This window comes from Condylura cristata, unplaced genomic scaffold (genome assembly GCF_000260355.1).
Source record: "Condylura cristata isolate star-nosed mole 26May11 unplaced genomic scaffold, ConCri1.0 scaffold00004, whole genome shotgun sequence".
NCBI lineage: Eukaryota > Metazoa > Chordata > Mammalia > Eulipotyphla > Talpidae > Condylura > Condylura cristata.
In genome coordinates, this window is record NW_004567105.1 from 50,195,692 (window position 1) to 50,222,388 (window position 26,697).

The 26,697-nt window shown below is 40.3% G+C and overlaps 1 protein-coding gene across 2 annotated transcripts in view; it reads left to right on the top strand.

Moving 5' to 3' along the window:
- ADAMTS9 (ADAM metallopeptidase with thrombospondin type 1 motif, 9) overlaps positions 1–26,697 on the top strand; it is a 162,660-nt gene that overhangs the window by 103,208 nt on the left and 32,755 nt on the right. For both annotated transcript variants that reach the window (XM_004676000.2, XM_004676001.2), the window contains 2 exons: positions 14,131–14,298; positions 20,930–21,103. In XM_004676000.2, coding sequence (XP_004676057.1) covers positions 14,131–14,298; positions 20,930–21,103 — 342 coding nt within the window. The remainder of the gene's footprint in view (positions 1–14,130; positions 14,299–20,929; positions 21,104–26,697) is intronic.

Sequence of the window (26,697 nt, forward strand, 5' to 3'; positions counted from 1 at the left end):
CCCACTGAGATAAAATGAAAGGCCTCTGAGAATGGTATAGTCTCTGTTCCTGTTTCCCAGGGAAATCCAGACTTAATGCCAGTGAATTCCAGTAAATACTTGGCCATGGGCACACTCCTCTCTTTTAATCTACTGCTCCCTGGTCAAGGACAGATTCCTTTGAATACTAAAGAGTTACTCCAAAAAGGCATACTCTTTGTTTTCCTGGTGTTCAATAAAATGTCCTCTCCCAGCCACCTCACCTACTCATGCATTACAATGTGTCCTTTCTTCGTGTACTCATTATTTCCTTCTCAGTGGTTGTCTCTTAATCAGAGGTGGACTGTTGGGATTCCCTTGGCAGTGGTGGGTCCTGGAAACGAAGTCGGGCAAGAAATGCCGTCGAGAAGAGCATGTTTGTTCATTGTAGTTGGTATCACCATTGCTGTGCGTGGGAATTGATTCATGTTGTACATGTCATGCTCTCCATAGACCAGGCCTTCCCAAACCTTTAGCCTCAGATCTTGACCTCGTTGGATTGAGAGTCAGCAGGCCCTTTTACCAGTCTTTCATAAAGAAGTTCTGTGTGCTTTACTCCGGTCACGTCAATCAAGATCAGTTCAGTTGTGAGAGCTTATTGAAAGGCTTTCTACAAACCATGGGGCAGTTAAGTGGATCTCAATTAAGCGCAATTTTTATCTGCCTGCCACAACCCAGCCCACCATGGACACTGGGAAATTTCTGGTGACTTTGTTGGTTATTTCAAATGGAGTCACGATGCTACTAGCACCTAGTAAATAGACACCAGGAATGCTGCTAAGTAAGCATCCTACAATGCTCAGCCCTGTTCTGACAACAAAGAATCACCTCACCCAAAATGTCGAAGCAGTGCCAAGGTTGAGAAGCCCCAGGGGGAAATATGATGAGCTGAGGAAATACTTATACCCCAAAGCTAAATTTGAAGTCACAGTTACAAACTCTGGGGGTTAAGGCAGCTAGCTGTCAGAAAGTACTTCTCTGCAGGGAGCTGACTTTTCCGTAAAATGTTAGGTGAGGTCCCAGGAACCCATCAAGATTTTTTTCAAGGAAGAGCTGAAAATTGAAATTTTAAACTTAATCTCACCAGATTGCAAATTTGCTAACCAGCAAGCGATGTCACTCGTTGAGTTAGAGGTTATAAATGCTTCAATGTGTCCAATGTGATCATGACAACTGGCAGAAAGAAAGGCATAGATGTGGCTGCACATGTCTATAAAAACAAGGGCTATATCAAATGTTCATGACATTTGGATTGTTGTGATAGCAGTGATTGTTCATGTGTGTATGTTCCTTTTAATTTCAAATAAATAGCACTGTTCTCATCTATGATAAATAGAATTCGCTCGTGTGTGATGTGCAGCTTGTCTAGAAATTGGTGTTGAATAATTAGATGTCTCTTTTGGGTTCGTTTTTAAAGACAGCATTAATCTACTGAGCGTTTTGTCTGGGAAGTAGGAGACCATGTTTCTGATGAGAAACTTAGAGGGCAGTACAGAATGTAGCTCTATGGATCATAAATAAGTCTGAAACAGGCTTTCCCATCATCAGCACCGTGGACATTCTTTGTGGTGGGTGACTGTTCTGTCCATTGTTGGTGATTTAGCATCATAGCTTGTATCCAACACATACTAGTAGCATATTTTCTTGGTTGTAATATTCAAAATGTCTTCAGGTATCCCTATCAGGGCAACATCACCTCTCTACCTTATAATTCTGTGGATTTCTTCCAGCAAAACTTTTAGTTCCATATTTTTTTGAGCATTAGGTTAGTCTGCAACCTTTCCTGTGGGTTCATATGAGCTGGCTATGAGCTGGCAACTAGCTGGCCGTCATGGGCAATGGTGACCTATTTCCTCTCTATGAATCACAACTGAACATTCCCTGACCCCCTACAGAGTGTAGCCCATGTCGGGAGACAGACCAAGGGGTGCCCAGGTCATTGTTGTCCTGATTACATGACTGTCTCCATGGCGGTCTTGGGATAACTGTACTGGTGATAGCATCAAATACTTTGCTGACACAAATGGCTCTTGATGTATGGTCACGATGTCCCGTTCCCTGTTCCTTGTAAAATCATGTCCCCCATTCCCATCCCACCCTTCAGACCCTTATTCCTCATACCCTTGTCACATGATCAGCCTTTAGCAGCCTGCATGCTTTCAATAAAAGACACAAGAACTTCTGCTCAAGTAGCAGGGTCTTGTCTTGCAAACCTGCTGCACAACAGCTTTCCTGCTACAAAGCAGCAACAAAGTTCCTGTAGCAACACTTCCCCAAATATGTGACAAACCAAATCCCTGTTTTTTTAAAACAAGGAGAAATCTTTAAGATTACAAACTATTCCCTACCCCCCAAAAGATAAATCATTAGATTTTAGAGTTCACCAGGTTTTCACAGTAAGCTATTTCTCTGCAATTTTTTGTTTGTTTGTTTGTTTGTTTTTTTAACTCACCAGCAGAAGTTCTATGTGGGTAGGTGATTAGCTTTTCTAGGTGTGTACCATTGACATGATCTTCCAAAACATTAACTTCCAGGGAAAAGAGTTTCTGTCACTACCTCTCAAACCACTTCAGCTCTACTTTGCAGCTATCCCACTTTAGCAGATGGCAAATGCAATATATTTACCAACTCCAGTCCCCATGTCAAAAAGACACACATCTGTACACACTCAGTGTGACAAGCACAACTCTGAGACCTCAAGGATGAACCATTTTAGATGATGAATCTCTTGGCCCTAGAAGAAAAATCAATCTCAATTCTTCTTGTTCAAAAGGTCACTAATGATGGCCATAAACACTAGTAGTGACTCCAGAGCTTTGAGTCTGAGGAAGAAATCTATTGGTGAAGAAAAGACAAGCAAAACTGAATCCAAGACTCTGTCATAAGACTCAAAGTTTTAGGGTAGTGTTTAAGTTCTAATGAAAGATTGGATTTTCCCATGTTTAAACTTCATTTGATGAGAAATCAAACAGACTTATAAATAAAGCCTTGCACACCAGTACCCAGTGTAGAAGTGTGCTCATTTCTCCATAAGGGAAGTGGTTGTCACCTTCCAGATTTATTGGAACCTTCAGTTACCATTGGACTATGTGAAAGCCCTTTAAAGTTAGAAATTAAGTTTTGCTTTTATCTAAGTATAATCTTACCAGTGATTCTAGGCTATAAAATTGGGCACATACAAATCTTCCCTAAACCAAGATGTGCCAGCACCCAAAGGCTCTCATCTCTCAGTGAATGAGTCCACACCACAATTAACCAGGTGACGATTGTCTTATATATCTTGATGTGACACATACATCCATGTGCCCATGAACAGTTGGGTAGCTTTGACCACAAGTGGAGAAAGAATGAGAAAGGACCCCAGTTATTCATATCTGCTGTGAGACAACCCAGGGCCTTGTGCTTTGCAAGCATATTGCTAGCCCTTTAAACCTTGCAAAATGGACTTTATTATGCCCATTATGCAGGTAGAAAAGCTGAGCTCTAGGAAACAAAGCAAGTTTCCCAACATAATTAAAAATCAGAAGGAAGCTAAACTGATATCTACTACAGCTAGCGGTTGTTTCTTCATATGATATGAATCAAAATCAGTTATTTCTGGAAGTTTTAATAATCCTACCAGATAGAATATAGGAAAGCATGATGCTAGCCAGTTATCTGGCTCTGGATGCAAGAATCAGTGATTGTGTGATGTTGGGAAACTTGCTTTTGAAGTCATCAAAGCTGAATCCTTAGGAGCTAAATGTTTCCTAAGGGTTTTCAGCCACATTCCTAGTTTTATTTATTTCACTTATCAGAAGTGGGAGGTAGCTAAATATTTGTACTATAAAATGGGAGCTTCTAACACTTCACTTGGTTTTGAATGGTTTTCAAAGGAATTCAGAAAGTGGGCTTGGCTGCCCAGCATTCTCAGGCCCGAGCTCTGGAAAGGGCTGGAAAGGACTGGCAGCCCCTGACACTTAGAGCAAACTTAAAGTGATTGATTCATCTGTTTAGAAAATCTGCTGAACTGAAAAAAAAAACTAGGTCTTTCTGAACATGCCTTGAATCTACTATTTGGGTAGCAGCTACCTTATTTAACAGAGTGTAAAAAAGGGTGGTAATTATTCAGTTCTCTCTTATTCAGAATCTCAGGTTTGAGATTGATTTTTTAGTTTTGGATACCTTCAAGATCATTTTTGAAAGTTCAAAAAAGAAAAGGTGAGGCTCACACCTAGACACTTTTTTTTTTTAAAGATTCATTTATTTGTGCACACAGAACTGAGGTACAGGCCCAGAGGTGCAGGGCCAGTGAGAGGATTCACCAGAGACAGAGTGGGGAGCAGAACAGGCAGATCGTCAAAGTACACTGCTGAGGGGAGCAGCAGGTGGATCAGGAGAGGTCTGCCTCACCATGTGGGTCACCTCCAGGGCAGGCGGGGATCGAACTCATGAGGAAGTGGCTTTAGCTTCTTAGTGCTGTGCTTTAACCTGCTGCACCACCAGGAAGGGCCCTAGACACATATATTAGAAGACACTTGAGTTGTCAGATTTTTATTTGCAGATGTTTTTATTCATAATGAAGATAGACAGTACTTGGTCTTGATAAAACCCATTCTTGTTCACTGCATTTCTTAGCATGCAATTTTTTGGCTGTTTATATACATTTTCCATTGGGCAAAAGTGGCCCAACGGAGAGGAGAAACATGTGACACTTGGGATATGTGATGGTCCCAGTGGCTTGGAGCTGAACGTTGAGTATTCTTGCCTTTACAGGGTAGTATAGTATTCTGAATTCTAGCCTTGCCACTTGCGGTTAGTTATATCATTGTCCCAGTTAACCTTCCTCTTAGGTGTCCCCTTTGAGGTATTTAATTCTGTAACAATGAGTTAAATGTCAAACCATAAGTACTTAGAATAGTTAACTACTTTGGGGCTGATTAGACACAGGAGGTAGGGCTGTATTTATTTGGTCTCTACGGTGAGCTGAGCATTGTGCAGAATGTTTGTGTAAGAATTCTTTTGGGGGACCTTCCTGGGGCTTTGGGGTTAAGTATTAGAGCTATCACTGCTATTGCCTGAGTTCAATCCCCGGCCAGGGAGTTGACCCACATCTGGCTAAGCAGACCTTCCTGCCTCGACCGCTGCTCCCCTTAGTAGTGCTTTTCCGTCAATCTGCCTGTTCTGCTCCCTGTTTGTCTCTGGTGAATTCTTCTACCCCCTGCACCTCTCTTGGCTACACTTCCGTTCTTCTGTGCAAAAATATTTTATTTTTTTTTTAATTTAGAAACAAAGGGATTCTTTTGGAAGAAGAAACATTGGGGTCAACTCAAATCCTACATTATTCATTTACTCATCCATAAATTCAGTTGTGCATTCCATAAGTACTTGAGTGTCTTCTATAAAACTGGCACTGCTCTAACTCCAGGGGTTGTAGCACTGGCCAAAACAGACCCAAAAAATCCTAGAGGCCATTTACCTTACATTCTAGAGGGTAGGGGGAAATGATCCATAAATAACAAAGCAGATCCAAAAGAATAAAATATGTATTGTAAAAGAAAGTGGTAAGTACCATAGATAAAAACTAAATGAGGGATAGAAAATAGCATGAAAGAAGAGGTGGGAACTAAAAATAATTTTTTAAAGATTTATTTATTTATGAATACAGAACTGGGGCACAAGCCAGAGGTGTAGGGACAGTGAGAGGCTTCACCAGAGACAGAGTGGGAAGCAGAACAGGCAGATCGAGGAAGTACACTGCTGAGGAGAGCAGCAAGCAGGTCAGGAGAGGTTTTCTGCCATGTGGATCACCTCCAGGGCAGGATGGAACTCACACTGAAGCGGCTGCTGGCTGCGGGCCAGCCTGCAGTGCTGCAGTCCTAACCCATTGCACCACCAGGGAGGGCCCAGGAACTAAATTTTTAAGGTGGTTTGGCAAGTGTCCATTAAGAAGGTGACATTTGAGCAGAGGTATAGGGAAATAAAAGAGTAATCCATATGAATATCCAGGGAGGAATATCATAAGTTAAGACCTGGAGACGCGGGAATGCTGGGTATCTTAGGGAGAGCAAGAAGGGAGTATGGCTGGAACAGAGAACATTGGGTGCAAGACCCTCTAGCCAAAGCCTTCAGTCACTGCCCACGATCAGAGTGCCATAGAATCTTGGTCACTGTTCCCACCAACCATACTTATCTATCAATTACTCAGACACCTGAATTACTTACTCACTCACCTTTGAGACTAAGAATCCTGGAACATACAATCCATGTTGTCTTCAATATTTTCCTCATAAATAACCCTGTGGCAAGAATAGATTTAGATTCCTCCCCTCTTTTCTAAATAGTGCCCATATCATTATTCTTTTGAAGACAGGCTACACATAATCAGCATGCATAGCCTTGAATGGGAGAAGCAGCTCTATATAAATAAGCACTGTGCTTAAGAATGAGAAATCAGAAGACATTATGGGTACCAGGGCCTGATCGTGTAATATGCCTCTAATTCTGGGGTGAAGGAGGGTGCTGGATGGCACCCAGGTAGAACTCATCAATTGTTATGCTTGCAGATGTTCTTGCTTTTTTGTGTGTCTTGATGGAGAGAAAGAATGTAATAGTTATCCTTGCAAATAAAATAAGCCCCATTTGGGTTTCACAACTTACTTAGCTAATTTCATATGGTGCGGTTTTCAATGTTAAATCAATTTCTCTTCGTTAATATGAGGTCGTCATGAGTTTGGGGGAGCTGGTGGAGAGCCCTGTGCCTTACATTTCTCATGGTAGAGGGAGGAGGCACCATACCCCCTCACAGTTTCCCCTGTATTTCCTTGATGCTGTCATCTCCTTTGCGAGCATATTCAGGCTCCCCCCCCTTGGCTGCAGTTTGACTGCAGCGCCAAAGTGTGCTTCAAGACTGGATGTGTGAATCTGAATTCCTTTCTTCCCACAGCCTTAGACCTTTGTAGCACTGCAACGTGTGGGGGTGTGAGAGGCAACAGGGATGGAAGGATGACCTAATGCCCATCGGGCTGGGCTGACCATGACGCCCGCATCCGCTTTCTTCCCTGGTGTTCCCTGCCAATCTCTTGCGTCCTCAGCTCCTTTTCATGGTAATAAGTGCCATGGTGGTCCTGCACATAAACAGCCATCAGGCAGTCCTGTCAGCCTTGGCTTTACACCCTGAAGTCACAGCCCTTGTTTCTTGGCAAAGTCGTCTCTTCTGCCTCTGTCATGCTGGTTCCCTGGTGCCCCATCCAAGGCCATTCTTGTGAGAAGCCCTGTAAACCCATTTCCAAATGTGCGCACGCCACCAATAAGGATGTATGCTTTGTAACAAAGGACTGTGACCACTCACACAGCCAGCCCAGCCCAGCAGGGAAGTGTGTATTGCATAATGGGAGTCTATTTCAGGACATTTAAAGAAACAACAACACAAAAGAAATAAAAACTATAAGTGGTTCTTGAGATAGTAAGTGTAAACAGGAAATGAGGAAGTAGAAAAGAGATGTGGTATTCAGATTGGTGTCTTTGATTTTTGTTTTTTGCTTGTTTTTCCTCTGTGGTTAGAAGAGACGGTATTAATAAGGAAGAGTCTAGAAAATGAAAGGGCACTACAGCAGGGAAGAATTCCCTGTGACCTTTGGAAAGAAAACTCCTATGTATTCCTCAGGGTGAGGTTTTGCTAGATTAAGCCCCTCCATTTACAAAGAGATGTCTGTGTTAGAACGGAAATCTTAGGCTCCCATTCCTAGCCTATGCTTTAAAAATACACTTCTTTTTAACTGCATGCTGGGAGGTAGTCAGAAGGACTGCTGAGTAGAAATAGTATTAGCAGTGACAGTGAACACGGATTTTTACACTATTAGTGCAAAACACCAGGAGCTCCATCTAATGCACTGTCTCAATTGTCATATAGCTGTGGAGATAGTGCTGAGCCCATTTTTATAGATGACATATTTGCACTGGAAGAGATTAAGTACCGTCACCTTTTCCTGGTAAAATGGCAGGTGGCATTCCAGCCTAAGCCTCTTCCTGGGCCTTGAAGTGCTGCATTTTAAGGCCCAGTGAAGATGAGCACCCAGACAATGAGCAGTAGTGACCTGGCCTGGCCTGGTGCTCATACATACCCGTTGGTGGCTTTGAACCTTGGAACAAGATGTTGTTATAGTCATTTTTTGTGTTGATGTTGGCACCCTGTCAAAGCCAGAGGTACAAAGCTATGCTTACCTGGTGCCACTCCTGACTATCATCTAGCTCTATGTGAGCATGTCAGACTTGGAATGGAAATAACCAGAATGGCTGGTTAGTTGTGGTTCACCAAGCAACATCAGAACCTGGTCTTTAATCCTCAGTCTCCCTTGCCACTGGAACCAAGTGGTGTTCTGTGCTAGGTCCGGACCTCTCAATCATCAGCCTGCATCTGCTCTCTCCTTGCTGTGAAGCCTTGAACATTCGATGTCTCTTCTCCACCAGTGTTGAATTTGTAATGTTGGTTTTCTCTAATGTGACTTCGTGGCATAAATGGGCTGAGTAAACTTCGTGTTGTCCTGTGTCTCAGAGCATTCAGATTAATCTTTGTGGCTTGGGCTGCAGATTTACAAGCTGCAACTTTCCATGCATTACCATGCAAACAGCTATTCACCAGTGGATGAAAACAGTCATTCATTATGTGGTGTCAACAGGACCCAAAGTGTCAAGAGCCCTTAAAATAGCATCTTTCTTCTCAGGTGCTAAAAATGTTGTGGGGAAGTGTTGAAGTCAGAAATACATTGTCTGTGTGCTCTCTTCTCGGGAATTTAAGGGTCAGAAGCTTCTAGAATAGTCCTAAGAGACCTTCCATTGAAGCCCTTGCTTTCTGTTGTTGCCACAAGTCAACAGAGTTGAGCAACTTTTTTCTTAACCAGGTCGTTTTAGACTAGCTGAAGGAAGAATGTAGTGGCCGTGGAGACAGATGTGCTGTAGCTGAAGCCTAACCTTCCCGGCTTTCTGATCCTGGGCAAGTGATATCACCTCTTTAATCCTCAGTTTCCTAATCTATAAAAAGACATCCTAATAGTGCCTTAGCCACAGATTTGCTCTTAAGATTAAATGAGAGAAGTCACCATCCTTTCATCCAATGTCCCAGTCATAGGAAGCATTCAGTAAGAGCTAGCTGGTTTGCTTTTTAATAGTGTTGATCAAATAGAAAGTGGTTTTGAGCCATCCGCTTTGAGTCTAAATAACTATGCCTGTCAGTTCAGCATTTGCTCAGTGGGTCAGATTCCAGGTTATTCGTTTATTGTGACATTTAGAAAAACATGACAGTTGGTTTATAGTACACATCACCTGTGATAGGTATAGCTTTTTCCTGTCCTCATTTCTACAAATATTTGCTGAATGGCCTACAGTGAGAAAGGCAGTAAACAAACAAGTATAAATTTCAACCATTATCTTTCACCTACGTGACAAGCCTATATGGTGTTGCAGGCCTTGTATCAAGTAGTACTTGCATCCTTGACCCCTAAACTCCTATCTGTGCACTCTCTTACTTGTGTTGGTGTAACAGAAGGAACAGGCTAGAATCCCTTTTCCTTTCCGATGGTGTGATGCTCCCAGTACTCACTCTTCCTGAGACTTGAGCATAAGCACTGAATTCTTCTGGAAGCATGTTCTCCATGTGAGACTTTATGTTTTGTTAAAGTCAGAATGATAGTAGAATCAGGAATTTGTTGTTGTGACATAACTGAATGATTATTAAATGAAATTAGTGAGAAATTATTTTCCTATTTTATTAAAGGGAAAAGGCCTTAAGTAATAATTAGTACCATTTCCTGTCTCAAAACTAGTTCTTCTACCAGTTTCAGACTGATGACTAGTTGCTTGATTGTCAAAGTTCCTTAGATGAGGAAGGTCTTGATTTGCTAATGATTTCCGGTATATGACCTTTCCCGTCATCTTCGAGTTTTCCTTATTTCTAACTTGCTGTCAGCCAAGCCTGTGATTGTAATATTGGACCAAATATGGACCATTCAGCATCTTGCACAGCATTTCCTATAAACAGAACCTCATCTACCTAGATCAGAGAATGATCTAGATGAGAATGCCTAGATTAGAGTGGCCCCAGGCTGTCCTCCTGGACCACCCATTACCCTGTATGTTATCAAAATCGGTTATAACTCAGGCAGCCCTGCTTTATACACCCCCTCCAGTGCTTCCTTGAAACCTCAGTGGCTTTCAGTCCCATCCAGAACTCTCCTTCTGGCCAGATTCTGTGAGTGTCCCTGACCTCCACCCTTCTCTTCTTATTCCTTCTTGATTCTGGGATGTGTTTTCAGTTAGGTCTGCAGCCTCCTCTTCCAGGCAGACACCCAGGATTTGCTTGTTTGCCAAGTCCTTGATATAAGTGAAAGGACTGTCAGAGGACCCCTGAGGCCAGACCCCAATCTGCACTGTATCTGGAGCTACCTGAACAAATAGGTCTTGGTAGAGATAAAGAGCAGACTGTCCTTGTCTTGAGTCTCTTTTTCACCACATGAGCTGAAATGCAAGGATTTCAAACATCTCAGACCTTAGTTAATGTGTTAAGGCAATATCTGAACAAAACTCAAAACTCCAAGTAAATATCCCCTTTGAATGGCTGTATAGAATCAAAAGGCAGAAAGGCATTTGGGATGGTGACTTTGATGTTGCTAAGTAACAAACAGATTATATTGTTAGGGAGTCTTGCTAAATGGTGGGGATGGGGTGGGGGAAATCAGTCTCTTTTACAAGTTGTGTTTCCCGAGAGGGGAAAAATATCACAGTCTTACTGGCAAAAATAGGAGGCTATTTTAGCTGAAAATTTAAGGAATTAAATTCCCCAGAGCAAGAAACTCCAGAGATGTTGCCAATAAATAATGTGTAATAGGTGACGTACTAAATTTAGCTATTATATGTTATTGACGCAAATCAATGCAAAAGTCAGTGCCTGGGAAAGGGCAACAAATGATCAGATGGAAATTTCCCTCAAAATGTAAGAACCGAAACCTATGTTTACTTGATCACCAAAATGACAGCTTTGTTATGAATTCCTAATAGACCCGTTAATAAACCTGTTGAGATATGAACCTTTGTGTGAGAAGCTGTTCTTCTTCATTGGCAAGTTAGAAAGCATGAAATGAAAAGTGCTTCCTATCAGATTAGGTACTTTGAGAATTTCCTAATAACTGTAAATTTTAACAATTTGTGTCAAATATGTGCAGCCAGTCATGCTGAAATAGTGCATTTCTTTTTTCAAGTCAGCTTTATTCAATTCTCTACACAAGAAAAGCACACGTGGGGATGGATAGGATGCAACTAATCTAAATGTTGAAAAGACTTTTATGGCATCATATACCTTAAAAACTATATGATTTCCTGGGCAGATATGTTGATTCTCCATAGATGAATGACTACCAAGGACGTTGTTAAGTTAACCATTTTCATTGTGCTGTTAGTGTTTCACAGGACATCTGTCCACTTCTGTTGGAGTCATGTGGGAAGAGGTGTATATAAGTCATTATGGTTATAACCTTTTCAGAAACTCCATTTGTCTCCCATAATAAATAGCACTACCTCTGTGGTTATTAGAGTGATTAAATAGAATAGTGTTATATGAAGTCTTAGAGCAGTGCCTGGTTGTGAGAAAGCTGTGTCTTTCCAATTCTGAATCTGCCGATTGCTGCCTATTTTTAGAAGGTCTCTTCTGATAATCTTGCAGGTGACTAAATCAGTTTCCCCATCAATTCTCCATATTAAAGGACAGCTTGTTTGGACTGGTTGTAATATTAAAATGACTGTCCTTAAGGATATTCTTGCTTTAAGTTTTGACTACTCTAAGACAACTGTATCTGTTTCTGCACATGAACTAAGCAAGTGAATTAGCACCCAGAGATCCTTCTTCTTTAAGTCCAATATTTTTCCTACAAATGGGCATATCGTGGACTCCCAGTGCTGTTTTTCCCCTCTCAGTAAATGTTAACAGCATCTATCCAGCTGCCCATAAACTGAGTCATTCCTACTTTACCCTCTCACCTCCACCTGACAGCTGATCCATTAGGTACTGTCACTTCTATCTCAAAAAAAAACATGTCTCATATAACAGCCTCCACACCCAAAGCTCTCATGCTAATCTGAGCCTCCATCACCTCTTACCTGGGTAAATGTAATTGCTTCCGAAGTGTTTTTCTCTTTTGTTTTTCTACTCTCACAGTAAAAAAAGAAATCCATTCTGTACTCAGAAGTCAAGGTCGAATTTTTAAAACAGATAGCAGACTTAGAGCTCTTCAGTGGTTTCTCCACACTTGTGAGTTGTGGGGATGAAATCCAAATACCTTATTCTGGCCTGTGGACTTGGCATGATCTGGCCCCAGGGAGCCTTCTGCTCTCCTTCAGCCCATTTCCTTCAAAACCCTCATCTCAGTTAACAGCATGTTTACTTTTGTCATCACTTGACTAACGGGTTCCCCTAATTTGTCTGTGAATTTCAGGAGGGGAGAGGTTATGCTGGTTTTGGTCATCACTGGGTCATTTTACATAATTCCTGGGACTTAGCATGTGCTCAGTAAATAATAGTGGACAAATTAACTCACCCCATTGTCTAATTGTTCCCATATATAATTTTGTTATCACAGTAACATTTTAAAATACTAAAATTAGTTAATAGGGATTATCTGTGTGCAAATCTTTAAATCACTCTTAGAGGTTTATGGGTGTATTTGTAGGAACTTCATTTTAAAAGCCTTTTAGAATGATAGCCCGAAGTGCTCATATACATCAAAATACTATAAATTGAAGGATGCATGTTTTTGCTTTGGTATAGATATTGAAATCGAATTACTTTCTTCTATACTCTATACTCTATTAAGATTTCCAGAATAACTCCTCCAACTCAGAGCATTCAGGAAATGAGAGCTCAAATGAAAACCGCAATTTCTGTCACCAAAAGTAAGAAGTTACAGCTAACCCTATTAATATTCATATTTTAAATGTATTTTTCAGCTACTGTTAATTTTTATAATGGTCTATGTTTACTAGAAAAACACATGTCTGGTATGTTTATGAATGGTATAACTTTATGCCTGCTTGATAATAGTGGCTGAATTAACGTCAACTACATGTTTTGCATGTGTACATTTTACATGGTTTACTAAAGAAAAACTAGATAGAAGGAAATGACATGTGAAATTTATTATGTTTTTACATTTTATTCTTCATTTTTAAACGTGTTTTCCTCTAAAGAGCAAGAACCTTACATTTGGCAACTACCTGTTTTGAAAACGAGACCCAGCAAGTCTGCAATGTATGTGGTAATGACCTCTGTGGTACTAATGAGGCTGCGCACGTTGATGTCTCAGTGCACTAGGGGCCTCTGCCTCTGGTCTGTTCCACAGAAAGCTGGCATATCCAATTTTTGCCCTGACTCCATGGGCACTTTGATTCCTTCCTGAGACACCTAATCTGAAATCAAAGTCAAGTTTCTTAGATGTGATGAGATGAGATGAGGTCACATTTGAACAGTTCAGGGAACCTACAGATCAAAGTTGAAAGGTAACGCCTCCCTCCCAAAATGAGCCAGACTTACCTGCTAGCTTACCTTCCAGTTTTTAATATGCCTTTTCACCCCCTTCCCAGATGACTAGGAGAATGACTGTTTATCCCCTGGAAAAATGATAGAAGAGTCTCTGTAAGTGATGTAACTAGGAAATTGTGTACAGTTCTATTTTAGAATCCAAAATCAGTGAATTGAGAGGTATTTTGTAGAAGAAATATCTTGATCAGAGATTGCATGGAGTGAGAGGTGCAAAAAAGAAAACTCTTACTATTTCATAGTAGGACTCCTTCCCATCAGAATTTCAGATTCATGACTTTATTTTTCACCTGAATTATCAGAATTTTCCCCCACACTTGAATGACCCAAGTACAGGATTTCTGCTGTGATGCTGTGGACATTTTTTCTAACAGTGCTTTCTATCCCTGTTGAGCTTTGAGATATCATTCAAAAAGGCTCCAGAAATGGGGGTGGGGGGAGAGGACTTTGTTAGACATGACCTTATCCTCTCACAAGGCAGGTTTTTTATCAAACTCCATGTGCTTAAAAAAAAAAAAAAAAAACAACCTTGCCATTGCTTTATATTGCAGTGTTCTGTCTCTTGTGGTCGAGGGCATAAACAACGAAATGTTTACTGCATGGCCAAAGATGGAACCCATTTAGAGAGTGATTACTGTAAGCATCTGGCTAAGCCAAATGGGCACAGAAAGTGCCGAGGAGGAAGATGTCCCAAATGGAAAGCTGGCGCCTGGAGTCAGGTGAGCGATGCTCCTTTTCTACCACTGCTTCCTTCCCTTGGGCCACCGGCTGACCCCAGCATTGGCTGTGTTCCTGGAAATGGTTTCAGTCTGTTGGAGGGAAGCTCAGAAACAGGGAGGGGAGAGCCCTTGTGTTATTAGCTGCGGGATCTTGACCAGTGACTCAACCTTTGGCATTGAAAAGGACACCTACAGCGGGTAGGTGTGAGGCTTAGTCTGATGGGGTCGTCGATGCAGGTATGAGATGTCTAGCAGCATAGCTAGAGGGTATTTTATGATCATTCAGCACTAAGAGCCACTAATTCAGATGCAGTAACATTGACTGTTGTCACTTGGCCAGAATTTGAATCTGAATTTACTGCTCAGGTTCTTCCAGACAGGGCTGTCGATATTAGATACTAGAGAATATTTTTCCTCCCTATTTGTTTGTACACAACAGAAGTGGGGGACACACGGGGGACTTCTCTGTGGCTTTCTAGCTAGGCAACCTAGGCTGATTGGTTTAACCTTCTGAACCTATTCCACATAGCTCTTATGAGGATTGAAAGCCATGATAAATGCCAAGTGCTTAGCTCAGGCGTCTTAAATCTAATAGGTTCTCAAGAATAATATTTTGTTTGGATGAGTGTGATGTGTGTATCCGATGGGGAAGGGGGTAAGTATGCAAGAAACTGATTACAGTTAGACTGCATTAATTCTAAACATTCACTAAAGTAATCAAGAGTTGAGTGTGAGAGTTTCCCAGTTGAATCCAAGAAGGAGTTTTAGATGCTTCCTTTTACTTATAAACAACTGGTGTGTGAACCAAGATCACACATTCCTCCCCCTTAAAGCAGATCTCATCCCTCCACACTGTCCCTTTTCTCAGCGTTGTGGAAGGATCCTTCAATGTAATATCTCAACTTCCTTTCAAACACTATATTTAATCCTGCTCCTTCTCTCCATTGAGATTCTACTGAGTTTGTGCTTCTACATGATGAGGAATCATGCAGGTACTCAGGAAAATCAATGGAAAACCAGGTTCAGGGTCAGCTTCTTCTAAAGTTGCTTCTTCCAGAGTCTGACTTTTGATCACAAAAGCTTTGGGCCACTGTGTGAACAGAGGCAAGATTTGAGAATCCTCTACCATAACATAATTAGTGGAACATTCCTCAAGAAACAAGCATCCTTCTTCAGTTCCTGAAGAAGAGAGCAGCTGGCATCACTGTGCTCTCCCTTTCTTTCCAGACAAATGACAATTTACAGTTGTCAAACAAGGCCTGCACCATGCCCCAGCAGAACAGCCTCACGCTCCCAAGACTTTGTTCTAGGGACCAAATTTTGCTTTCCTTTTTTTTTTTTTTAAGAATTATTTATTTATGCATACAGAACTGGGGTACAGGCCAGAGGTACAGAGCAGTGAGAGGATTCACCAGAGACCATGGGGAGCAGAAAAGGCTGATGACAAAGTATACTGCTGAGGGGAACAGTGGGTGGGTCAGGAGAGGTCTGCCATGCCATGTGGGTCTCCGCTGGGGCGGGGGATTGAACTCATGCTGAGGTGTCTTTTGCTTCTTAGTACTGTTCTATAACCCACTGCGCCACCAGGGAGGACCCAGATTTTGCTTTCCTTTTAACGAAGTTTCTGTGCCCAGCCAGAGTTAGCTCCTCTGGCTTCTTTTAGGGATCAGATTTCCAACTACTGTTAGCTGTAACGTCCAGCCTTTTCTTTTGGAGCTATTCTAGTCCTGTAAACTGGCTTATCCTTTTGTAGACTTTCACACTGCTAACCTTTTTTAATATTCCTTGGTCACTACTTATCTATTTGCATCTTTCCATGAATATTAAGTTTAGAGCATGTAAATGATAGTCCGTTTAAAGGCCAATTTGTTCAATAAAAAGGTGACTACAAGAAGTTTCTCACTCTACTAGTAAGCACTGTGTTTTACTCCAGTTTCCTGTGATCTTGATGGGAAGTCTAAAATTGCACACAAAGCTAGGATGACTAGGTTTAAACCCTATCTATTTTTTTTCTAACGTATGGTAGTAAGATCATCGGAATGCCTTCCCAGAAAAGACTCCCTGTTCAGAAGTCAAGTCACCTTTGTAGAAAATGCAAATAAACACAGTTATGTCATGGTCCGTGACCAGCTTTATAATGGCCTGATTTGATTTGTTGAAATGAATTATAAGAGCCAGCAAGACAGGGCGCTACATGGGTGAAGTCCAATTTGTGCAGTCCTGAAATATAGCTCAAAATAATCAGATGCAGTGGTTGATGGGAAAAGACCGTCTGCGTGATTAAAGATTATTGGCTTACTAATGATCCAGGAGTAAACAAAAATATCCCCAAGGCAGCAATATTAAAGCAAGAGTAATGATTATCCATTTGCAACCATATTTAGATGATTTTCTATCTCGTCTTCTGTTTTCTGCTTATAGCAATGTTCCAGTCATTCCTTCTTCAAGGTAGGGAGAATAATTAGTGCAATTTCTCATCATGTCAAAATGTCTAGTGATAATCAGAAATGTAGAATATCAGCATAGGAGACTAGTACACATGTACTAATCATTATTGTCTCTCTTTCAAAATTGGCATTTTGAGGCTAAAAATGGAACATTTCATTTACATCTTTTGAAAATTTGTTTTTGTCGTTGAAAATTTTTTTAATTATTGGAAAATATGCTCACTAAAAGTTTAAAACATCGTGTCTCAAAAATTCACATTCAGTTTGCTTAGAGATTTTGATCAAGATCAAGATCGAAGGAGCCTGTGAAATTCTAAATATATAAAAATGAGTATCAAATTCTTGATTAAGCTTGATAGTTGTAAAGGCTCTATACTCCCATAACATTAAAGCATTCTGGACTAAAATTTATTTTTTTGATTTAACTCTGTTCTTTTGGAGGCTTTTAAAAAAAATAATAAGGCACAAATGATGAGGTTAGAATCAAAGTACCAGTTCATCTTTGTTCATCAAATATGAATTCATTCAGTCTATTCATCCGTGAACCCTAAGTTTCATGTCCTCTTTACATGTTAGGGTCCCCGTAGTCAGGATGGACCTAGCAACCAGCAGAACAGCATAATTTCATTAGTAGCCCTCATTTTCTTTCTTTGTAATACAAAATATAATAATGTGCCTTGCAATGAGTGGTGACTGTGAGTCAATGAAATGATTTTTAAAAGTTCTTTAGTGCTAATGTCACAATGAAATTAACCAAGTTCATTAGGACCCACCAGTTCTTTTGAGTTAGGACATTTCTTGTAATCGTGATGACAGCAGCCTGGTTGTGGTGTCTGCTAAGTGTTCAAGTGTGTTTAATTAAAAACATGGCAAGTGTGTCACTGTGTCTTTTGAGTAGTCAAGAAAAGCATACACACGTGGTCAGTGATGAGAAATATGGTTGCTTTAGTGATTTCTGCTATTTATTTTGTTTCTACTTGAACCATAAGCTGATTTTGAACTATTTTAATAGAGACTCTCACCCTCTCATCAGCATAGTACAAAAAGGCTATATCACATTTGACCATTAGCATCATGTTCAAGCTAAAAATCGAGTTCTAACTCAGTAGTTATGGTATGTTAGCTGAGAGAGAATTTACTTTAACCATTTTTCAGTTTTGTTGTGCCTGAGTTGTATCTCTATTCAGGGTATCTCTATTCAGGGTATCTCTATTCTTTTTCTTCACTTATTTGTGGAACATCTGCCTAAAAGGTTGGTAGGAGTTACAAGAAATATTTTATTTAAAACACTCTTAGTGAGCATTTTTGTACTTCTTGGAACTTTTGGCAGTGTCTGGTAGAGGAGGGGAAACAGGATTGACATCTAATGGACAGAGATCAGGAATGCTGCTGACTTCCTACATGCCTGGGTCAGTCCCAGCCAGAAAAAGAATTGCTAGGTCAAAGAACCTTATTCTAGTAAGCCCATAGTAAGTGCTTAGTTAATGTTTGCAGTTATTATTTGTACTTTCATTATTTATAAAAGTTGACACATACTGTTATTTTTCAACCTACCCCTCCTTTAAATAATGTTACCACCATAATTTCATCAGTCATACTGAAAGAGCGTATGTAAAATTCTTTACAGATTGCCAAATGTCTATTACTATCCTCCAAGTAGCAAAAGTTCCAGAGATTTTTGGTATCTGCAGAAATAAGCATTGAGTTCCCCCTTTAATTTGGTTGACTTCTGCCCAGTAGGGAGAGCAGGGAGATGAGCTACAGCTCCCAGCTCAGTAGTTCAAAACTTAAAACATCTACTTTCAAACCTGCAGAAGTAGATTGCCAGGGTAGAAGTGGAGGGAACACATAGAAACCACTCAGCCTTTTTCCTTTACAAACTAACAGAAAGATGGACTTAATAGAGCGAGAAGCATTAAGTACGCACACGTGCACCTACCACCACCATTGCCACCTCCAGGGTCATGAAAGGTCTCTCTGATCCTGTTTTATTCATGAGGTTTCTACACAAATCTCATGGAATTCACCAAGCAAGACTGGTTGACTGTGTATGCAAATTTTTGCTTCCCCTGAGACATCACAGGAAGAGAAGTTGAACCCAGAGAGCGAACTCTGACGCAGTGCATTTCATTTTAAACAACATTACTATGGATGCAATTTTCAGAAAAAGAGAGCTGATACCTCACCGTGCATTTAGTCACATCAAAACCTTTAAAGGCATCATTCCAAAGCTGGCTTTTAAATTATGACTATCAGAAGCCACGGAGCTGTATTGTATAAATGAAATTTTCCTATGTCTGTCTTTTGAAAAAATATTGAACATTGTCAGGACTGATTTTTTTTTTAAAGATGGTTCTTAAAACCTTGCTTTCATTGACCCATAAGTAATTTTTTTCAATAACAATAGCCTCAAAAGGAGATTTCATTTATCAAGTAGCCTCAGCAGTATACACTTGAAAGTCTAAGATTTTTCTTTCTTTTTTTTTTTTAGGTTGCACAAGCTTTATGAGATTTTGAATATAGATCAGCCCTATGCCAAACTAAAGTTTATTTTCTTAATCGCTGTGCTACTTCCTTTGTATTTCCATTTGCATGCATTGTTCTAAAAATGTACTGTTGTGTTTAAGACCCTAAATTCCAGTAGCCAAAAGGTTTGGGGTTGTTGTTTAGGTTAATGATGATGGTGTTTGTGCATTTCTGTCATTCCTGTGGTAACAATCCTATTTACAGTTAATTCATTTCCTGTGTCATCAATGGGAAATACATCCATAGATCCCAAGAGCATTGAATGACCATTCTTTGTAGACAAGGCCATCACTGGTATTCAGGAACTTTTGCATTCCACCTAGACAGAATGACGTTAAAAGTCTGTTTTCTTATGGGTCACAAACTCATTCAATTCAATTGATACAATTAAACCTCAGCAATAATAGCTAGATTTCTCTAAAGTAACTCCTTCTCATCAGCTAGCTTTGATGTGAATATTTGTGCTTCTCATCTGAAATGATATGATTCCCTAAGATGCCTTCTGAATAATACCACCTGTTTTCTTAGCATCTGAAATAGAAATAAAATTGATATTAAGCAGAATCCAGTGGGTGTGCTGCTTGACAGTAAATTTCCATTATATCAGAGGGAGGTAGATCATGCTGCAGGTTAATTGAACAAGAATTCCTTTCTAATTAAAAAAAAGTTTTTCTATTCTTTAAGACACTTCTTAGGTATATGACTTTAATGTATGTTAAACATGTTTCTCAGTGCCAGTCACATTAATGAAGGCTGAGCTATCTCAAAAACTTGATCATAATTTTTAATAGCTAAATGTAATAATATCCTGTTTTTTCCAATCATATGTTGCCTTTAGTTTCTGAGTGTCAAAACCTTAATAAAAATATTAATTCTTGGTTTGCCTATAAGTGAGATTATGAAACACAGCAATGAGGAAACCATTAAAAATTAATTTAGAGGAAAGTTAATTGCAGATTTAATGTGGTGTTTTGCAACTTGGTCAACAAAATGTTTCAGCCTGATGAACAGTATTTTTCAAAAGCTGAAAATATTACACCCGAGGAAATGGTTTTTCCTTGTCAGTTTTTATTCATATAGTCATCTCAGGTTGTAAATAGACACAAATCCTTTAGTGAATTCCATAGTTAAAAAACATTTTCTCTGGCTCCAGGGATAGGAACAAGAAAAGGAGACTGGAGGAAATTCTCCTTTTAAAGGTCCTAAGATCCCCAGTGATTTACCCTCGTTGGATTATACTTTTAATCTGCTAAGAAAATCTTCTTGTACAATACTATTTCCCCAATTTTCAATAACATCGAACCCTCCAGGATAGAAATCATTTGGGATTTTCATTTCCCATGGCAGCACTCTTTCTAGATTGTACAAAATGTTTCATAATCATCTGTACCGAGCTCTTCAGTCTTTCAAGAGTTTCATTAACTTTCAAGATTCTGCCAAACTTGAGTACCTTCCTCATTCAGCATTGATAAGCAGTCACTCTCCAGATTTCCAGCCTAATCTTGGGTCTCTTTCACTGCAAATTAGACAGCTGTGTGATAGCTCTGAAAGACTATGGATTAAGTGTGCACCCACTATCTCTGCGACCCTCTCTACCGTCACCACTCCCTCAACCCCAAATCACCCAAAGCTCCCACTTACATACTCTGTCTTCTTAGTGCTCCGTGTCCTGTGGCCAAGGCGTGAGGCGGAGGAACGTGGGCTGCCAGGTGGGAACACACAAAATAGCCCGAGAGAACGAGTGCAACCCGTACACCAGACCGGAGTCAGAGCGCGCCTGCGAGGCCCCACCGTGTCCTCTCTACTCCTGGAGGGCAGGCGAGTGGCAAGAAGTAAGTAGACCCCTCAAGTGATGTCTGCCTGGCATTTCGCTCAAGCCCTCGTTGACATCACATCCATCCTCTTGGGAGGCCTTCGAGCTCGGTGACCAGGCTGGCTCTTTCCCAAAAGTTTGGTTGTCGTTTGGCAAGCAGGTCACTCCCACAAGGGTAGGCAAGCTCCTCCTCTTGAAGCAGTTTCTACATTTGTGTTCTGAAATGTTCCAAGTCTGGCCATCTCTGGTAAAACTTTAACAGGCCTCGGGCCAAATGTATACTGATAACTTTCACCGAGGGAGGGGGCAATGAAGAAATATGTTAAATATGCGTAGCCAGACGTGGTCATCTCCATTAGTTCAGAGGGCTACGAACAGGCTGCATGCATTCCCTCTTCTGTGCGCTGCCGCCTCCTCCTTTAGCTATCAGGTAGAAGACAGTTGCGTAAAACCCTGATTTTCCAACAGTGATGGAATCTGAAGAACTGCTCAGTTGACGCACACGGGAGCTTGTTTTTCTTTACTCCACGTTAACGTTTAGTTAAAGAAAACACTGTGTTCCTGGGCAGAAATGTCCCTATGAAGATAAGACATGAGTAGGAGGTATGTTTGTTTCTGGAAAAATGACATTGCAGCAAGCGGAGAGGGGTGTGGAATAGAATCCGACAGTAGGACCACTCATGTTGGAATAAATCAGACAGCCACTGATGTTGGAATAAATGTGAATTGAAAGTGTGTACATGCTTCAAAAATATGAGTCATAAGAATAGGATGTCCCACCAGTAATTGCTTTCAGAATAGTAGTAAATTAACCTGCCGCTGAGCTAAGTGCTTTCAGGCCATTGTCTCATTTAATCTTTGTAACAACTGGACACAGTGGGTGTTAGTATTATCAGCCCATTTTGCAGGATAGGAAACTGAGCCAGTGACATTTGCCTAAATACCACATACTTAATATTTGAAAGAGGCAAGACTTGAGCTTCTCTTAAACTACTATACTGTGTTACAACTGCATTCTTTTCTCTTACAAGCACTAATGGCAGTCCTACTTCTCCCCCAGTTTTGACATATAACTGACATATGTACTGGTCTTAGACGTAGACATGATTATTTGGCATATCTATATTGTGACATGATTATCACAATGTTTAGTTAATCTCTCTTTCCTCATCCAACTATGAATTTTGTTCTTTGTGATGAGAAGTTTTAAGATTTATTCTTTTTAACAACTTCCAAATATACAGGACAGTATTGGTAACTATAGCCACCCCACTAAATAGAACATCCCCGCGATGTGATAAGTACTTGAACGTGAAGTTTATACCTTTTGACCATCTTCATCCATTTTATCCATGCTCCACTTCACACCTCCATTGCCCCTGCCTCTGGCAGGGCCAGCTTGTCCTGTTTCTATGATTTTTTACATTTTTAGCTTTTACATGACATAAGAAAGAACATAGTGTATTTATCTTACTGTCTCGGACTGATTTCACTTAGTGTAATGCCTTCAAGATCCATTTGTATTTTTGCAAGTGACAGAACTTCCTTCTTGTTTGTGGTTGAAAATATCCCATCATACATACCATGTTGTCATTTTTCATTCATCTTTGATGGACACTAGGGCTGCTTCAGTGTCTTGGAGATTGTGAACATGGAGGTACAGATATCTTTTCAAGCTATTGAAATACCCAAAAGTAGAATTTCTGGATCATGTGTAGTTCTATTTTTAATTTTTTTGGGGGGAAACTCTATGCTTTTTTCCACAGTAATTAGACCAACTTAACTCATGCCAGCAGGGCACCAGGATTCCACTTTCTTCACCTCATCACCAACACTTGTTACCTCTTGTGTTTGATGGCAGCCACCTTGACAGGTGTGAGGTGATACCTCATTGTAGTTTTGATTGGTATTTCTCTGAGGGTTACTGATATTGAGCATCTTTTCGTCTACTTGTTGGCCATTATCTACAACCTTTGTAAAATGTCTGTTCAGTTCTTCTGCCTATTTTTTTAATCTATTCCTTATTTTTCCCTACTGTTTTGAATGAGTTCTTTTTATTATTTTGGATATTAGGCCCTTATCCAAATTTATAATTTGCAAATGTTTTCTGCCATTTGGTAGGTTGTCTTTTTATTTATTTATTTATTTATTTATTTATTTATTTATTTATTTATTTATTAGATTTATTTATTTATTCATACAGAACTGGGGTACAGGCCAGAGATGCGGAGGGTGAGAGGATTCACCAGAGACAGAGTGGGGTGCAGAACAGGCAGATAGACGAAGTACACTGCTGAGGGGAGCAGCGGGCGGGTCAGGAGAGGTCTACCACGCCATGTGCCCACCACCGGGGCAGGCAGGGATCGAACTCATGCGGAAGTGGTTTAAGCTTTTTTGTGCTGTGCTTTAACCAACTGCGCCACCAGGGAGGGCACAGTTGTCTTTTTATTTTTGCTAGTGATTTCATTTTGTGAATATACAGATGTTTCTAAGTTTAGTGTCATCCCACCTATTTATTTTTGCTTCTGTTACCTTTGATCTTGTGCCAAATCAAACCCAAAAGAACACAATGGCCAAGATCCTCAAGGAACTTACCCCTATGTTTCCTTCTAGGTGTTGTATGATTTCAAGTCTTATGCTGAAGTCTTTAACCCATTTTGAGTTGATTTCTGTGTGTAATGTAAGGTAGTGTCAAGCATCATGCTTTTGCATGTGGCTATTTATCCCCGCACCAATCATTGAGGAGACTATTCTTTCTCCATTATATTTTCTTGTTTCCTTTGTTATAAATTAAAAGACCTGTGGGTTTATTTCTGAGTTCTTTGGTTCTATTGCACTGATCTTATGTGCCTATTTATATGCCAATTACCATACAGTATTGATTACTACCGCTTTGTAATATATTTTGAAATCAGGAACTATGATGCTTCCAACTTTGGTCATCCTTGGCAAGATCCCTTTGGTTGTCTGGGGTCTTTTGTAGATTCGATATAAAACTTCATGTTTTTCTATTTCTATGAAAAAAAATGCCATTGAAATTTTGATAGTGTTTGTATTGAATCTGTAGATCACTTTGGGATTGAATTCTCATGATTGGATTCTCCCAATCATAACCATGGAATGGATTTCCAACTTATTTGTGACTTCTTCAATTTACAGTATACAGGTCTTTCACTTCCTTGGTTAAGTTTATTCCTACATATTCTATTCTTTTTGATGGGTTGTAAATGTGTTTGTTTTCTTATAGCTGCACATTTAATTCTTGTGTGAACTCAGCTTTATAGTCTTCTCTCTCATTCTTCTGGTGATTAGCCCCATTTTGTACAGTAATTTCTTTAATTTAAGAAACTCACCTCTCTCCCCTGCTGCCTACTCAGTCTTTTTCATTTATTTCCCTTCTAATTTTTTTCATTTCCACCAAAAAGAGTAATGACTAGAGAAGCTAAATTTTAAATTAATTGTTCTCCAGTCACACAAGTTATTGGGAACCCCAAGAGCTGTAGGATTCTGCAGACCTGGTTTATGTCTGAATATGCCACATAATATCCATATTGACTTTGAACAAGGATCTTAATTTCTCTGCCCCTTGATTTTGCAATCCGAATAGGAATAACAGTATCTATGTAGTGTAGTTCTGAGAAACAGAATGGTTTTGGAATTGGCAATTTCAGATATAAAAGGAAAATGCTCCCTTTCTCTGTCTCCCACAATGTTACCTCTTGATTCTCTTTGTAAGTCTTGTTCAGACCTACAACTGCTTGCTTTATCCCTTTCCCTCTTATCACATGCCAAGCTCAATCAAGCCTATGTAACTGTCCAAGAAACAAAAAGTAAGTGAGTGCTCAGAAATGAACCTAAATTGACCACTCATGTTTTAGCTAACATTTGAAAATACTAGAGCCAATCCCCAAAATGCAAACATCATTTACAGTTTCTCCTGAATCCCAAAGAACAGAAAAACCTTGCCACATGAGCACTGAAAAAAACCCTCTTCTCAGATCGTGCAAAATATGCCTAGAAAGTTGTGTCTTCACACCTGCTTTGCAGATGGAGCCTTTAAAATTCTTCCATTAAATGTGCTTTCAAGTTCTGAATCTGTGTAAGAGTAGAAAACCTAAGGAGATATAGCTATATTTAAAAGTTTACAGAGATTAACTGTTCTCAGGAAGCAAAAAGATACTTTAAACAATGAGACCAGTGGATGCTAATGATTACTGTCTGGCCAACATGCTTTTCCATCTGCCTGAACGTGAAGTGGTTGGAATAAATTGGACTTGGGCGGCGAGGGAAGAGACAGCATCTGGGAAGCTACCTTCGAGAACTGGCAAAGTAGGGCTCTGACTAGCTGAAGAAGGGAGAAGCCCCACTAAATGTCTTTACTGCATATGCAATAGAGTATATGCCCTCTCGTGAGGTCTGCACAGCAACAGGCTGAGCACAGATGTTGAGAACAGCTGGAATTATACCTCCTAGACCACTTCAGTCTATTTGCCTGGGTAGTGCTGGTTAATGCCTAGGACCTATCCTGGTATCATTATAAATTTCTCCAATTCTGATGGTCAAAATGTCCTTGTTAAGGAACTATAGTAACTGTTCCTGGGTGATATGGTGATGGGAGATTTAAGGATTACACCTGAGGGGAGAAATCAAATATTGTATAAAAATAAGCAAAGATGTAAGGGGTGGGGGGGGGAGAAGTGTTCATGTTAAGTAGTAAACTGGGGGTCACATAACAGTATAGCATGCCCTTCTGTCAGCTCTCCTCAATCATAATCCAAGCTCCTACCTCCTTTGCACCCCCTCACTCTTCTCTACCTGCTTCCAACAGACATGTGCCTTGATTTTCCTTCCCTGGTCTAATGACACCTTGACCAGAAATTAGTGAGCAAATCACAGCCCCTGAACCCACCAAGTGGACATGCTGGGAACTCAGCCCACTATAGGACACCCCCTTCTCAGCATTCCTTAGCAACCATCTCAGAGCTCTTGTTTGCTTTTTGAGGGTGCATTTGCCCTTTGGCTTTCCCTTTGTGGGCAATAAAATACACCTGTTTGTTGGCAAGCCACAGATCATGCCAGACCCATAGCACATGGCATTGACTCTCTGAGAAATAAGACAGGCATCGCCTTGAGAAGCATACCCACAATGGCACAAGATGCTCGTTGAACGCCACACAAGCTGAACACCACATTACCACAAAGGCTGTGTACTGCACAATCCCAGAGGGAGCCACGCCGAGCGAGCTTCCACCAGTGTGGTGACTGAATGACTATTGATAAGAAACACAATACATCTTGTTGTTTATTAAGCTGTGGACTGAGGACTCTGGAGTATTTTTATATGGAAGACCTCATTTAACCTTTTTCATAGCTCTTTGAGTAGTAATTATATTTTTATCCTCACTTAAAGATGAGGAAACTTGAGGCTTAGCTAGGTTAATTCATGCGTTTGTGAGTAATAAGACTGGGATTTGAAGCTCAGCAGCCTGACCTCTGGAAGACATGCTTCAACTATATTCTACCCCCTCCATGTCAACCTGTATCTTAGGAGAATTATTTTATTTCCTTTTCTTTATTAAAAATTTATTTATTGGGCCCTCCCTGGTGGCGCAG